The following is a 16,159-nucleotide window of genomic DNA, read 5'->3' as shown; positions in this document are numbered from 1 at the left end:
AAAGTATGGTGTTATTTTACACCTTTGGAAAAGATGATGGATAAATCCACCATGTGATGGATCATCTGAAGTCCTTTTGCATCTTGTCCACCTTTTTTTAAATGTACAAAATAGTGATCTAGTACAGTTAATTCTCTTACAATTGATTACAACCCAGTACATTTGTTGGACTCTGAACACTTGGAAATCCAGTTGTTGAATTTACAATTAATTTCTTCTTTTGACTAGAATCATAAAATTATTATTGTATCGGAAAAGGGTATTGTCCAATGAGTCTGTGCCCACTACTGACAGAGCGATCTCTTTAAATCCATTCTCTAAATCTTTTTCAGCAAATTATTCTCTCTCAATGCCTATTCAAAAGCCATTTGATCGCACTGATTGATTATATTTCCACCCTTCCTCAAACATTGGATTAATACCACACTCTGTATTTTAATTGAAACTTGTTTCCTCACAACCCTTTTGTAACTTCTGCCCAAATTGTTTAATCTGTACCACTTGTCTCTGAATTATCAAATGCTAATAGGAACATTTAATTCACTATTTCTATTGTTTAAACTGGATATCCTCTTGTACATCTCAATTAAATTTGTTCTCAAGCTTTTTTTTCCTTGAGACCAGCACAGTTTCACCAGTCCAACCTTATAGCTCATCCATTGGCCTATTTTAGTCTCTCTCCTGCAAAATCTCATGTGTTCATTGAGTTGCTGAAGCAGGCATTGGTGATGTCCTTGTTCAGTATTCAGTTAGGCCGAGACATTGATTGGTGGCCTTGTACAAGACCAAGTTCTGCTTTCATCCTCTGAACAACATTTTTAGTGCTTGGGCATTTCTTGTTTTCCCTCTCAAAATATAATTCCTTTTCATTACGAGAAACCATATGCCAATGCTTTGAGCACTTCAGAATTTAAACCCAAAGTTGTCTGTGGTTGCATAGAAGACAAACTGTATCCTTTATAAGGTTACTCCAAGATATTTTCTGAAATTAATTTTATTGCTGTGTATGAAAAATCTGCACATTTTGAAAGGTGAGATTTTCATTATTTTACATTTTGTATCTTTTCCTTTCTGAATGGAAAGACCTGAACCATTCCGTGGTCTTTCAGCTGATTATAAGATTGTCAAGTGTGTAATTGCTGGAAGCATGTGGCAGACCTCGCAGCATTCTGTGGTAAAGAGATCAACACCCCAGACCCTTTATTGAAGCTAAAGTAAGAATATAAAAATGCTCGGTAACCAATATAACCAGCTTTCTTTTCTAAGAATTCGAAAAGTTTTTCAAGAAAGTTGGAAATTGAAGGTACAAATGGAATAAAGTTGATGTGTTAATAGATTTCAAGATTGCATGTAATGCGGTACATTACTGTCGCTTTCTGGACAATACCTGTCAGTTATAAGAGGAAGTATGGTAGTTTGGACAAAAAAGTGACAGTCAGGAAAATTTGGTATTGCTGATGCTTGTTATGATTAGATGTGAGATTCCCAGAGAGCAATATTAGTATTAGGTTCTTTGAATATAGCATAGAGAGCATAATATCAAATACATTTCAGGCATGTTGCTTGCACAGCCATTGTATCACCAAACATTTTAAATACTATCAAGGGCAGTATTTTAAATTAAGATTATATAATCAAAGAATAGATCACAGTTATTCTTAGTTTCTGGTGGAACCTGGATTGAAATTTACAATTATGATTCTATTAAGATATACTGACAGATTCAAATACTTGGGATTTTAAATATATTAATAAATTATTACAGAATCCATAATAGCATTTTATAAAAATGAAAAGTTAAAGGATAATTAAATATCACAGGAAGTTGTCATAAGCCGGCAATTCCATCATGGATTACGATGTATAGAAAAGTATAGCGTAGGAACAGGCCTTTCGATCCGCAATATCTGTGGCAAATTAAACTAATCTCCTCTGCCTGCATGTGATCCATAATCCCTCCATTCCTTACATTCCATGTGCCTGTCTAAAAGCCTCATGAATGCTGCTATCATATACACCTCCACCAACACCCACAGCAGTGTATTCCAGGCATTTGCCACTCTAAAAAAAAACTTTGCCCCGCTTATCTCCTTTAAAGTTTGTCCTTCTCACCTTCTATGATATTTTCATTCTTAGACAAAGGTTCTGACTCTCTCATTATTGTATTCTTTTCTTTCTGGGCTCCCCGCTACTCCGATGCTCAAGAGAAAACAATCCAAGTTAGTCCAACCTCTCAATATAGCTGATAACCTCTAATCCGGGCAGCATTCTGGTAAACTTCTTCTACGCCTTCTCCAAAGCGTCCACATCCTTTCTCTCATGGGGTTACTAGAATTGCACGCAGTACATGTTTTTTTTCTATTTTAATATGCTATAATTTCTGAATGCTTCCTGTGTGTTGTAAGTCATTGACACGTCTTTATCTTCCTCAAGTGTGCTCAGTTTTTTCAGAAACTGAATTAAGTTCGTTTTGCATATGCCCTTCTTAATTCTATTCTTGCTGTTGAGATAATTTCTGTATCATACTTTCAGATGGAGCAGTCCTTAACTGATGGAAAGCATAGCAGACCGCCTATCAAAGATTCTACCAGGGACAATACAGTATCGTTTCACAGTCATCAACATCAGATTGAGGTGAGACCTAATTAATTTTCATTACTTTAACTCAGAGCTTGGGAGTGGTGCATTTTTTCAATAAATATCAATTTCCTGCTTTCTCTGTGAAGCATGAAGTTAAAATGTATTTTATGTACAGAATATTTCGGGGGAAAAATGTTTTCTGACTAAGCTGTTTGTAATGCCATGGGAGATCCATTAATCCTTTAAAAAAAAAAAGTTATCTGAGTGAATTTCATCACAATTTTTCCACCTGTGGACTTTGATATGTTCCCTCAAATATCTACATTTCAATAGTGTGGCCACCATCTTTGAGCCAAGCTCAACTGTGTTCAAACACTAAGAATGGTAATTAATCAAGAAATAAGTAGCAATTTACCATATTAGAATAGAGGTTTGTATATTTCATAGTTTATGGAGGGGAATGGCAATCATATTCATTAGTACTCTTGAAACCTAAAATGTCCTTGATAAAGCTACTCATGGCCCACAGATATTTGGTAGCACCAGTAGTAACTGAGGAAAATCTTTGAATTTTGTTTTTTATCACTTGCGTTAGGATAGTTAGTTTAGTATTTAGTAATGTATATTCCTGAACTTACTAAGGCGGGAAGTAACTTGATATGAGTGTTGAGAATTCCTGGACTTGTGACTAGAGGTCCCGACAGAATAGTAACACGATGTTAATGAGGTATGTAATTTTCTATGACTATGAGTCCTTAAATATGTTTAGAGTGAGAGAAGTGATATCCCGTTGTCTCGTAGAATAGGTAACATAGAACTCAGAATATTAGGATAGTCACAGGATGTGTCTGTGCTGGGACAAAGGCATAAATTGGTAGGACCTCAGTAATAGCATGTTCACTGCCAAGAAGTTAACCGAGGGTGCTTTGAAAACATTCTCAAAGAAAATGGCCAACTTTATAAACTAGAATAATTTCACTGAGCAACATCCTGGAGTATGCATTTGATATATTCTGGAAAATTCTAATAATCTTTAAAAAAACACCCCAGAAATTTCTAGAAACTTCTTGGCATCAGTTATGAAAAGAGAAACAGCCAACACCCCAGGTTTGGGATCTTCCTCTGTTGTTAGCAGCATTTTGTGTTTTTGTTTCAGTTTAACAGCAATTGCAGTTTTTTGACTTCCAATCTAATGTTTCTTTTGGAGGCTTCCAGAGAAATTATTTCAAGAACTACATTCATGTGAATGGAACAGACTACAATATTATAAGCATGCCAATGTTGTATTGTTATTGAAACGCTTAATAAATATGTAGCAATTTGAGGCTATTGTTTTGCTTTCCACATGATACTTCTGCATTCAAATTGATGTCGTTTATTTTGAATATTCACATCATTAGGAAACTATATTCCTGACGTGCAATGTTAAAGATGCATGCACACCTGTTGTGACTTATTCTTGGGAAGCCTTTTGAATGAGGTGATTATTAAATAGTTAATGCAGTTATCTTAAAATGGATTCGTAAGAAATATTTTTTAAATACTTAGTGTTACCATAGCTACAAGCTACATGTTATTTAGATTTTCACTTATCATAAACAAATTTAGAAATGCAGTTATTTGTTTACATTTTAGCCTGGAGGTTATCATGACATACATTTGGAAGATGGAATTTCCACTAAAGAAAATAAATGTGTATTTTCGGACACAGTGCCCAGAGATAGACGAGTGCGAAGTTATTATGAAGGTAAATTTAGAACCCATTGATCTGTTGAAGTTGATAGTAATATGATGAAGCAGAATTTAATATTTATTGTTTGTTTAGATTATTCTTCATTGGAGGGCACATTCAGTGAGAGAGGACCAATTAATGTGCCAATGACTAGTAACATTCAATCAAAGCATTCAAAAAGACATACTGCTATGGACCTTTGGTAAGAAAACAGTCATCTTTTCTTATGTTTTCTTGCTTCAGTAAAATAACTTTGAAAGAAGTTTCTGAGACAGCAAAAGTAACTGCAGTTGCATCCTTAAACCACATATAATGGATTTGTGAAATCTGTATGAGGAGAAATTGTATCCTTTAGTTAAGTTGACTCCAGCTGAATTCAGAAGTCAGTTATGCCCAGCACATATTTGCATGTATTGAATCAGCTATAGGTATTACATTATATGCACTGTGAAATTAAATGTGACTTTATCTGTTTAGATATGGGTCAAAAAAGGGTTATAGTCCTCAAAAATAAAATGCTCAATAACAATGTTCAGAAATTACATTTGTTTTCACATTAAAAATCTTTCTACTGGATTGGCTGATGATATACATTTACTTTTAGAATATAGGTATGCATTTAAATAGATTATTCTATTTAAACTAAATAATGGGGAGGAGAGGGTTTCAAATGGGGTGGACAAGGATGGAGTTAAAGGGAAAGAGTGTATAGGAAAAATTAAGAAAACGCCCCAGAATTAACGGGACAGAAAGCTCACAAAGGAATAGGAGAGAATGGCCAGGTGTAATAGGAATCGATGTGGAAGCTGAGATGAGCAAAGGATTAAAAGTACTCCATATGAATGCGCGAAGTATAAGAAGTAAAGTGGATGAGCTTGAGGCTCAGTTAGAGATTGGTAGATATGACATTGTGGGGATTTCAGAGAAGTGGCTGCAGAAGGATCAAGACTGGGAACTGAATAGTCAGGGTTATACATCCAAACGAAAGGACAGGCAGGTGGGCAGAGGAGGTGGGGTAGCTCTGTTGGTGAGGGGTGGAATTCAGTCCCTTGCGAGGGGTGACATAGGGACTGATGATGTAGTCACTGTGGATATAGTTGAGGAATTGTAAAGGTAAGAAGACACTAATGGGAGTTATGTACAGATCCCCAAACAGTCGCATGGATATAGGGTGTATGTTGCATCAGGAGTTAAAATTGGCAATATGGGGGATTTCAATATGCAAATAGACTGGAAAAATCAGGTTGGTTCTGGACCCCAAGTTTGTCGAGTTCTTCCGAGATGGATTCCTAGAGCAGCTTGTACTAGAGCCTACCAGAGAGAAGGCAATTCTGGATTTAGTGTTGTCCAATGAACCATATTTAATAAGGGAACTCAAGGTAAAGGAACCGCTTGGAGGTAGTGACCATAATATGATTAGTTTTAATCTGCAATTTGAGAGGGAGATGGTGAAACCCGGAATGTCAGTGTTGCAGTTGAACAAAGGGGAATATGAAGGCATGAGAGAGGAGCTGGCCAAGGTCGAATGGAAAAGGATCCTAGCAGGAATGACGGTGGAACAGCAATGGCAGGAATTTCTGGGCATAATCCAGAAGATGCAGGATCATTTCATTCTAAAGAAGACGAAAGATTCTGAGGAGAGTAATAGGCAACTGTGGCTGACCAGGGAGGTTAGGGATGGAAGAAAACTAAAAGAAAAGATGTATAACATAGCAAAGAGTAGCGGGGTGCCAGAGGAGTGGGCAACTTTCAAAGGACAAGAGAAGATAGCAAAAAGGGCAATACGGGCTGAAAAGATGAGGTTCGAAGCGAAGCTGGCCAAGAATATAAAGAAGGACAGTAAAAGCTTCTTTAGGTATGTTAAGAGAAAAAGATTAGTAAAGACAAATGTGGGTCCCTTGAAGGCAGAAACGGGTGAAATTATTATGGGTAACAAAGAACTAGCGGAATAGTTGAACAGGTACTTCGGATCTGTCTTCATTAAGGAAGAACTGTGTGCAGTTTTGGTCTCCTAATTTGAGGAAGGACGTCCTTGCTATTGAGGCAGTGCAGCATAGGTTCACGAGGTTAATCCCCGGGATGGAGGGACTGTCATATGAGGAAAGATTGAAAAGTCTGGGCTTGTATTCACTGGAGTTTAGAAGGATGAGAGGAGTTCTTATAGAGACGTATAAAATTATAAAAGGACTAGTCAAGCTAGATGCAGGAAAAATGTTCCCAATGTTGGGGGAGTCCAGAACCAGGGGCCACTGTCTAAGAATAAAGGGGAGGCCATTTAAAACTGAGGTGAGAAGAAACTTTTTCACTCGAGAGTTGTGAATTTGTGGAATTCTCTGCCGCAGAAGGCAGTGGAGGCCAATTCACTGGATGAATTTAAAAGAGAATTAGATGAAGCTCTAGGGGCTAGTGGCATTAAGGGATATGGGGAGAAGGCAGGCACAGGTTACTGATTGTAGATGATCAGTCATGATCACAATGAATCGCGGTGCTGGCTCGAAGGGCCAAATGGCCTCCTCCTGCACCTATGTTCCATGTTTCTATGATTAAAAACATTAAGTAAAGATTTTGAGAATCTAAGGCTATTATTTTTAATAAATTTAGGATTAGGAATAGCATTTAGCACCTTGAGGGACATGGGGAGCTGTGTCACATGGAGTCAAGACAACGTTCTCACCCTCAATGTCAGCAAAACAAAGAAGCTGATCACCAACCTCAGGAAGCAGGGTGGATTACATGCCAGTCATCATCAATAGTGCTAGAGTGGAGAAGGTCAAGAACTTCATGTTCCTAGTTTTAAGTATTATTAACAGTTCGATTTGGTCCAACCACATTGGCAATGCAACAAAGAAAGTACACCCAAACCTCTATTTCCTCAGAAGACAAAGGAAATTCGACATGTCTCCAATGATTCTTACCAATTTGTACAGATGTACCATAGAAAGCACTCTATCTGGATGTATCGTAGCTTGGTATGGCAGCTGCTTTGCCAAAAGAACAAGTCGCTGGAGAGAATCATGGATGCAGTCCAATTCATCATGCAAACCACTCTTACCCCTCCCCCACCTCCCCACCCCTCATGAACTCCATCTACACTTCATGCTGCTTCAGAAAAGCAACCAACATAACCAAGAACCAATAGACAAAAGGTGCAGGAGTAGGCCATTCGCACCCCAGTCATTTTCTCTTCTTCCCTCTTCTATTGGGCAGTAGATACAAAAGTTTGAAAGCCAGTGCTGCCAGATTTACGACTCTTGAACGAACCTCTCGTGTGCTAAGGCTATAATCCTGACCTTCCAATCTACCTTGTTGCAGCTCTCACACTTTTCTATCTGCACTTCTCTCTTTAATAGAACATAATAGAGCACAAGAACACGATGTCTGTGCTGAACCTGATACCAACCCATCACTTATCTACCTGTATTTAACACATATCCCTCCATTCCCTGCACATCCAAATGCTTATCCAGGTCTTTTTAATTCCACTAACATATCTGCTTCAACCACCACCTGGGCAGCACATTCAGGTACTCACCATCCTCTGTGTAAAGAAAAAAAAAATTGCCACAGATATCACCATTAAACTTTGCCCCTCTCACCTTAAATCTATGCCCTCTAGATTTTCAAATCCTGGGAAAAAGATTCTGACTATCCCTCATATAATTTTCTATACGTATCAGGTCTCGCTGTAATTTCTGGTATTCCAAAGAAAACAATCTAGATCTGTCCAACTCTCCCTGTAGCTTTTACCCACAAATCCAGGCATCATTATTGTAAACCTCTGCATCCTTTGCAAAGCCTCTGCATCCTTCCTTTTATGGGACGGCCAGAGCAATGCACAATACTCCAAATGTGGCATAACCAAATCCTATAATGCTGCATCATGACATCCTGTCAATGTCCAGTGCTATGAAAGCAACACATACCATATGCCTTTATATCACTCTATCTACTTATGTTGCCATTTTCAGGGAGTTATGGACTTGGATCCCAAGATCCCTCTGTACATGAATGCTGTTAAGGGTCATGCCATTATTGTTTATTTTCCCCTTGATTTGACCTCCCGAAGCACAACACCTCACTCTTGCTCGGATTAAACTCCATCTGTCATTTCTCCACCCATTTCTATAACTGATCTTTATTCTGCTGTGTACTTTGACAGCCTTTCTCACAGTCTGCGACCCCGGCAATCTTGGAGTCTGTGTAGCCCCACTGGGTCTCAAACCTACAACCTGAATATTGTCCTTCCACGACAACTCTGTCTTCTCTCAATAAGCCAGTTCTTAGTCCATATGACCAAGTCACTATTAATCCCATGCATTTTATTTTATGCATTTTACACTTTTATTTATTTTCTCTTTTACACTATCAGTTGTACTTGTGCATGGTATGATATGCCTGGAAAGTATGCAAAACCACGTTTTTCACTGTATCTGGATACACATGACAATAATAAACCAATCCCAATAGATTTAAATTATTTTCCTTTGAACTTGCATCAATTGCTTTTTACAGAAGTTCTAAACGTCTACCACTTTTTGTATGTAAAAATAACTTCACTTTGATTTGTAGAATCATTACAAAATGAAACAAGATTATTCTGACTGAAAGAAAAATCTGATCAATCACTTTCTTACAGCACTGCAATTGTTTTACTTCCTCAATTATCCATTATACGCATTCGGGTATGATTTCCAGGTCATGACCATTAGTTGCATGAAAAATGAATCCCTTGTGTCACCATTGGTTCTAGTCAAACATTTTTGCAGTTTTAATTATTTCTTTGACATCTCAATCAAATCAATTCTTAATGTTCAATTCCAACGAATATAATCTTAATAACAATTCTTCCTGTACTTGAGCCTTTTTACTATTGGTAAATATCCCATGCTCTCTCTCTGAATCCTGTGTAGAACTAGTGGCCAGAACCGCTCTTGGTAATGTCACATGTTATTTAACCGTGGATTGGAATGTTAACCTTTGAACCTGGAATACAAGGAGATAACTTCTGCCTCCTTATATTGGATTTTGCACCCGTCTGTGTCATTTCAGTCTACTTATGTAAACGTCCTTGTTTCTTTTTAGAATCCCACTTTTTCTGTATTTTCATTGATTAGTGAAAGATAACAACTACATTCTATTCATTTTAGATACAAAATAGGTGTGCGCAAATTTCCCTTCATCACGAAAGTGAATAAAGCATTATGCTGAGCTGTATGATGTAATTCCAGCATCCATTATTTTGAAAAGAAATAATAGATTACTTTGGGAAAGAAGCTCCAACAGTGTGATCCACTTATCAACTGACCTAAAATGTATCCAAATCAATGAGAAGTCATTTGATTTTAAGGCAGGAAAGTTGTACAATTTAGTGATGTGATGAACTAGGAAAACAATTAATACTTGTACTTGTGTAGTGTCATTAAAAGTAGCAAGCAATCATGGCAATTTTATCAGAATTTGAAAGTAACTTTCTATTGAGATATTAGCGCAGATACCCAAAACGTGGCTGGAGGTGTGGGTTTCAAGGAGAGATGTGTCATTGGAAGAAGTGGAAAGGAATTCCAGAGCTTGGGGTCCTTGGAGCCAATGACACTGCTTCCAGTGGTGGGGGAAATAAAATTGTTGATGCTGGAGAAATGTGCGTATCCTTATTGGGCTAATGGAGTTTCAGAGATTGGTTAGGACAGGGTTAAGAAGGGAGTTAGAAAACAAGGATGAGGCTTTTATAATGAAACTATTGGTTGACTAGGAGTCATGGTAGCTCTACCAGAATTTTGGAATGATACAATTAGATGGTGGGTGTCTACAAATATATAGAGAGTAGAACAAGGAAGGCTGACAAGTAGAACATATGTCTACCTTAGAATATATTAATAATCTGATGTCAATAAATGTGCAGAATTTTGTGTCATTCAATTCTTCAGAATGGATTCCATCATTTATTCTTGAACTCTAATTAATTGTTATGCTGAAAATTAATATTATTCCTCTTTTCAGGAAAAGTACAGAAAATCTTAACATAAACCCTCCAGAGCAAACTAAGGAGAAGGGGAAAGGTTTCTTCAGGGCAATAAAAAAGAAAAAGAAGAAATCGCAAACTGTAAGTTTTACTTTCTGTTTATGATTATTTATAATGGATTGTCAAGTTGGGATGGCTTATAGATTACTCTTTCTTAAAATATATTTGCTGTGTTTATTTTGTTTGTTTAGATCTAATTGTTTCCTGGCAGGTCTGAAGAAAAATAATTAATTACATAGCCAAGGGGACAAATTAAATGCTAAGGTCTTTATCTATAACATCCTTGATAAAGCAGTGAAGGTAGTAGAACTATCTGTTTTATGCATTTCCCTCAAGCTCTTCAAACATATTAGCAGAGAACCAGTTTATAGTTAAATAGTTATATTTGATTACTTTAATATACATAATCACCAAATGACTTGATCTTCATACCTAGTTGTGGTACTCGAATATTTTACACTTATTTTCAGGGTTCCCCTTGGGCAGTATGTTTTGGTAAAGATATGAGGTTGTTTGCAAAAGAGAATCTGGTTACAGCAGTCCTTTTTTGGGAAACTTGTTTTTTAAAAATTAATGCATTTTCTTATCCAAGTAATTATATTCACATGAAAATAAGATATTCCATATGAATTATATTGGCAGTCAAAGATGACTAAGTAAAACTTCTTTCCAGGTTGAATTTGTTTAAAAATTCTGTAAAATTATAATCGGAAAGGAGTTTCCATTTTCATATGATACAAAATCTACTTTTTGAGTAGAAGTATTAAATTATGTTTGAAATCTAGTTCCTTGGAGAGAAATGGAAGGCATTTATAACATGATGGATCCTTGCTGTGGAGCAAGTACTGTTGGTGGCGCAGGGTTTTGTCCTCAGTAAAAAGCTCCTCAGTATGACATGAAAGACTGTCAAACTGCTGATTTATGTCTTATTGATGAATGTTAGTGAAATATTAAATAAAACCTTTTTTCTTTTTAAACATAATTTTGTGCTTTCACATTTTCTTGGAGCCAAGAGTTTATACAAATCCCAGATGTTTATCATATTGTTAGAATTTCATTGTTCTGTCTGGGACATATGACAATAAAACACTCTTGAATGGTTACATTTGGCCTAGCAAGTCTGTATTTGCTCATTTTAAAGTGAAATCGAGCTAGTCCTACTCCCCCATCCTATCACCTTAGGATACTTATCCAGTTCCTTTTTAAACTACGATTAAATCCACCTCTGCTATTACCCCAGACAGCCTTAGAGTAGGCCACTCGCAATGTAAAATAATGTTTCCTATTTTACTCTTGGAACTTTTGCCAATCATCTGTATTTGGCTCTTGAACCCTCTGTCAATGAGAACACTGTTACCCAGCCTTGATCCTTCTCGGTCCTTGCAAATTTATTTTGTTCCAAGAAGAACAACGTGAAATTTTCCAATCTATCCACATAAGTAAAGAATCCGCTCTTTGAAATTATTTTGGTAAATCCTATGTAAATACTTCATATTTTTCCTAAGATGCAGTGTTCAGAACTGGAAAATACTCTAAATTGTGGCTGCACCAATTTTTATAACAGGAGGACCAAAACTGAACACAGTATTCCAAATGTGATCTTACAACTCTAACGTCTGCACTCACTGTCCTCACTGATGGAGGCGTGCGTGCTAAAAGCTTTCTTTATCACTGTCTTCTTGAGTCACCACTTTCAGGGAACCACATACTTGTTCTCCCAGGTCCCTCTGTCCTCCAGCATTCCCCAGGGCCCTACCATATATAGTGAAAATCCTATCCAACAACCTTGTACTCTGTGACTCTGCTTATAAAAACCAGAATCCCAGCTGCATTTTAATCATTTTTTTACACTACCCTGCCACATTCAATGTTGCCCCATGTTTTTCTGTTCTTATCCCTTTTGGAATTGTGTCCTCAGTTTACATTGTGTCCTTTATTCATTGTGTACTCATTTAGTGCCCTCAGTATGAGTAGACTTTTTGGTTGCTGATCAGCCCAATGTCAACTTGCACCCCCTTTTCTGTTCACAGGCATACAGAAGGTATTTAGATTCCGAATGTTTGCTGCCAGTCTTCCCTCAGGCTCTTTTCCAACATTCCATTTTGTTTAGATCGTTTCCAAACTTTCTGTAATCAACCTGGTTCTCTCATATGTTAACAATTAGGCCTTTTTACACACTATTTTACTTTCTGCCTTAGCCATCTGTGGAACTCTGACTTTGTCTCCCTACCCTTCTCTCCTGTGAGAATGTACTTGACACTGCTGCTGAATGTTAGTACATATACAATTATTCAACCTTCATTTATAAATAAGAAGCTGTTTTTTTCCAAACGGGTAGAATCAAATGCTGCAAGACATTTTCTAATTTAGAATTTTTATGTTTTTTTGCTACCATTTTAGTTTGGTGATTTTTATAAATCCTAACTGCTCTCATTTTCTTTACTGTTCTTAACCATGTATCTTTTCTTTTCAGCACGAACAAGTGTTTTTGTAGTGAATTTTTATAGAATTGATTGTCATAGATCTTTTTGTACTTCATGAAAAGACTGTGAAATTTCATTTGTTTAAACAGCCCCATAACTGTTCCCCACACCTGAAGATTGACCCAATAAAAGCTTCCAAGTTTTGTTGTGAAATGAGTTGCACCCACAACGCTTAACTGCACAGTCTTCCAATGACACATAGCATTTAGGAGTAATAGTATTTGGATGGTATGAATTAGTCTGGTATTGATTTTAAACCTATGTAACCATCAGGACAGTGTTAAACTGCAATTTGAAAAAATATTTGCTGACAATGCTTTAGTCAGGTTGGAGTTAATGAGCCATTTCCCTTGTCAAATAACTTATGTGACAACAGTGCAGACACAAGGACTAGGTGACCGTTTTGCCAAAAACACTCCTACCCGATTTCCACAGAGACCGCACTCTAAGCAACTCCTTGGTTCACTCATCCCTTCCCACCTAAACAATCCCCTCCTACCTCCTTCCAGGGACCCCTACAACACTTCCAGGTGAAACACATGTACCTCTTTTAACCTCATCTACTGTACTTGGTGTTCCTGACGTGGCCTCTTTCACATTGGCAAGCCCAAGGCCTGCCAGATCCCAGAAGCTCACAATTTTAATTCCCCTTTCCATTCCTATGCTGACATTAGTCCTTGACTTCCTCCATTGAGTTCATCATAATATTATGCACTTCTCTCAGATCACCCCTCAGTCTCCTATAGTCAGAGGAATAAAATCCTAGCATGTCCCACCTCTCCTTATGCAGGTGCTCCTCAACTTACGATGGGGTTACGTTCTGAGAAACCCATCGGAAACCAAAAATATCATAGGTCGAAATGCATTTAATACACCTGATCACGTGGCCGGAAGCGAGCTGCGGCTCGCTACGGGTCGCTGCCGTTTGCACCATCGCAAATACGAAATATAGTAAGTTGAAGCATCGTAAGCAGGGGAGCATCTGTAACTCAGTTCGTGGAGTCCTGGCAAGATCCTGGTAAATCTTTATTTTACTCTTTCCAGCAGAATGGCATCTTTCCGATAGCTGGGTGATGAAACCTAAACACAATACTTCCAAGTGTGGCTTCACCAATGTCTTATACAGTTGCAATATAATCTCAAAATTTCTGTACTCAGTGCCCTTAATGATGAAGGGCAGTGTACCAAAAGCTTTCTTTACTACCCTGTCCGCCTGTGATGCTACTTTCAGGGAATTTGGAGCAAAAAACAAACTGCTGGAGGAACGCAGCAGGTCAAGCCGCATCGGTAGAGGGAAATGATCAGTTGATATTTCAGGCTGAGCCCCTTCTTATTAGATTCCATAATCTGCAGTCCTGTGTTCTCTTCACTACTGCATCCCAGCCTCTTGCCACTGCCCTTCCCCATCTGACTTTGTCTGCCAGATCAACCCCTCCTCACCTGCATCCACCTTTCACTTTCCAACTCTTGTCCCACATCTTTTCTTCTTTTTATACTGTGCTTAAAGTTTCAGCAAAGTAACAATTGTGTTAAGAGTCATAGAGTGATACAGTGTGGAAACAGGCCTCGGCCCAACTTGCCCACACCGTCCAACATGTCCCAGTTACATTAGTCCCACCTGCCTGCGTTTGGTCCACATCCCTCCAAACCTGTCCAATCCATGTACCTGTATAACTGTTTCTTAAATGTTGGGATAATCCCTGTCTCAACTACCTCCTCTGGCAGCTTGTTCCATACACCCACCAAACTTTGTGTGAAAAAGTTATCCCTTGGATTCCTATTAAATCTTTTCCTCTTCACCTTAAACCTATGTCCTCTGGTTCTTCATTCACCTACTCTGGGCAAGAGACTCTGCATCTACCCAATCTATTCCTCTCATGATTTTATTCACCTGAATAAGATCACCCCTCATCCTCCTGCACTCCAAGGAATAGAATCCCAACCTACTCAACCTCTCCCTATAGCTCAGACCCTCTAGCCCTGGCAACATCCTTGTAAATCTTTCCAACTTGACAACATCTTTCCTATAACATGGTGCCCAGAACTGAACACAATACTATAAATGTGGCTTCACCAATGTCTTATACAACTACACCATGACCTCCCAACTTCAATACTCAATATGCTGATTGTTGAAGGCCAATGTGCCAAGTGCCTTTTTGACCACCTTATCCACCTGTGACTCCAACCACCTTCAGGGAACTATGCACCTGCATTCCTAGAGCCCTCTGCTCGACAACACTTCCTAGAACCCTACCATCACTGTGTAGGTCCTGCCCATATTAGACTTCCCAGAATGCAACACGTCACATTTCCCTGTATTATATTCGATCAACCATTCCTCAGCCCACCTGGCTATTGGTCAGGTGGGCTGAGGAATTAAGATCTGGTTGCAAATTTTCATAACCATCTTCACTATCTGCACTATCACCCACTTTTGCATCATCTGCAAACTTGCTAATCTTGCCGTGTACTCATCCAAATGATCCAGAATGATGCCTGGATTTGGGGGTATTAGCTACTGGGAGAGGCTGGGCAGACTGGGATTGTTTTCTCTGGAATGTCAGAGATTGCGGGGAAACCCACCAGAAGTATGTAAAATTATGAGAAGAATAGATAGGATAGGCAGTCAAATCCTTTTACCCAGGATGAAAATATTATATTCTGGAAGGGAGAGGGGCAAATTTTAAGTAGATGTGCAGGACAAGTTTATTGTACAGAAGATGGGTGAGTACTTGGAACACTGTATCCATTGTCATTGAGGCAGATATGATAGTAGCAGAGAAGAGGCTTTTGGATAGGCATTTGGATTTGCATGGAATGGAGGGATATGAATTATGTGCTGGCAGTAAGGTTGGTTGGCATCATGGTCAGCACAGACATTACGGGCTGAAGGGTTTGTTTTGGTGCTGTACTGTTCTATGTTCTAGTTCCATGTTGTCCTCAATTAAAACATAACAGACGACAGATGCTGGAATCTTGAGCAAAAAATTAGGTGCTGGGAGTCCAGGCAGCATCAGTGAAGGGAAAAGGACAGGCAACTTTTTGGATTGTGACCCTTCCAACTGATGGAGTGGAGGAGAAAAACTGACAGTGATGGGAGGAAGGAGTGAGGCAAGAACCGGCAGGTGATTCAGATGAATTCAGGTGAATTCAGATGTGGAGCGATGATTGGCAGACAGGTGAGTATTGTGTTCAGTTTTGTTCACCGGAGGGAGGTATAGGGACAGGTGATGCATCTCCTTGCAGGGGAAGTTATGTGGTGAAGTGAGGGGTGGGTGGGGAGGAATGAGCAAAAATGGGAGTTGCTGAACGAGAGGTCTCTGCGGAAGGGGCTTGGGACAG

The 16,159-nt window shown here is 38.5% G+C and overlaps 1 protein-coding gene across 4 annotated transcripts in view; it reads left to right on the top strand.

Annotated features, from left to right (window-relative positions):
- LOC144598897 (cyclin-dependent kinase-like 5) overlaps positions 1–16,159 on the top strand; it is a 97,698-nt gene that overhangs the window by 74,522 nt on the left and 7,017 nt on the right. For all 4 annotated transcript variants that reach the window (XM_078409470.1, XM_078409467.1, XM_078409469.1 and 1 more), the window contains exons 13-16: positions 2,533–2,634; positions 4,216–4,327; positions 4,406–4,514; positions 10,310–10,412. In XM_078409470.1, coding sequence (XP_078265596.1) covers positions 2,533–2,634; positions 4,216–4,327; positions 4,406–4,514; positions 10,310–10,412 — 426 coding nt within the window. The remainder of the gene's footprint in view (positions 1–2,532; positions 2,635–4,215; positions 4,328–4,405; positions 4,515–10,309; positions 10,413–16,159) is intronic.

The sequence above is a fragment of the Rhinoraja longicauda genome, chromosome 12 (assembly GCF_053455715.1).
Source record: "Rhinoraja longicauda isolate Sanriku21f chromosome 12, sRhiLon1.1, whole genome shotgun sequence".
Taxonomy (NCBI): Eukaryota; Metazoa; Chordata; class Chondrichthyes; order Rajiformes; family Arhynchobatidae; genus Rhinoraja; species Rhinoraja longicauda.
This window is presented reverse-complemented; position numbering and strand designations above follow the sequence as displayed.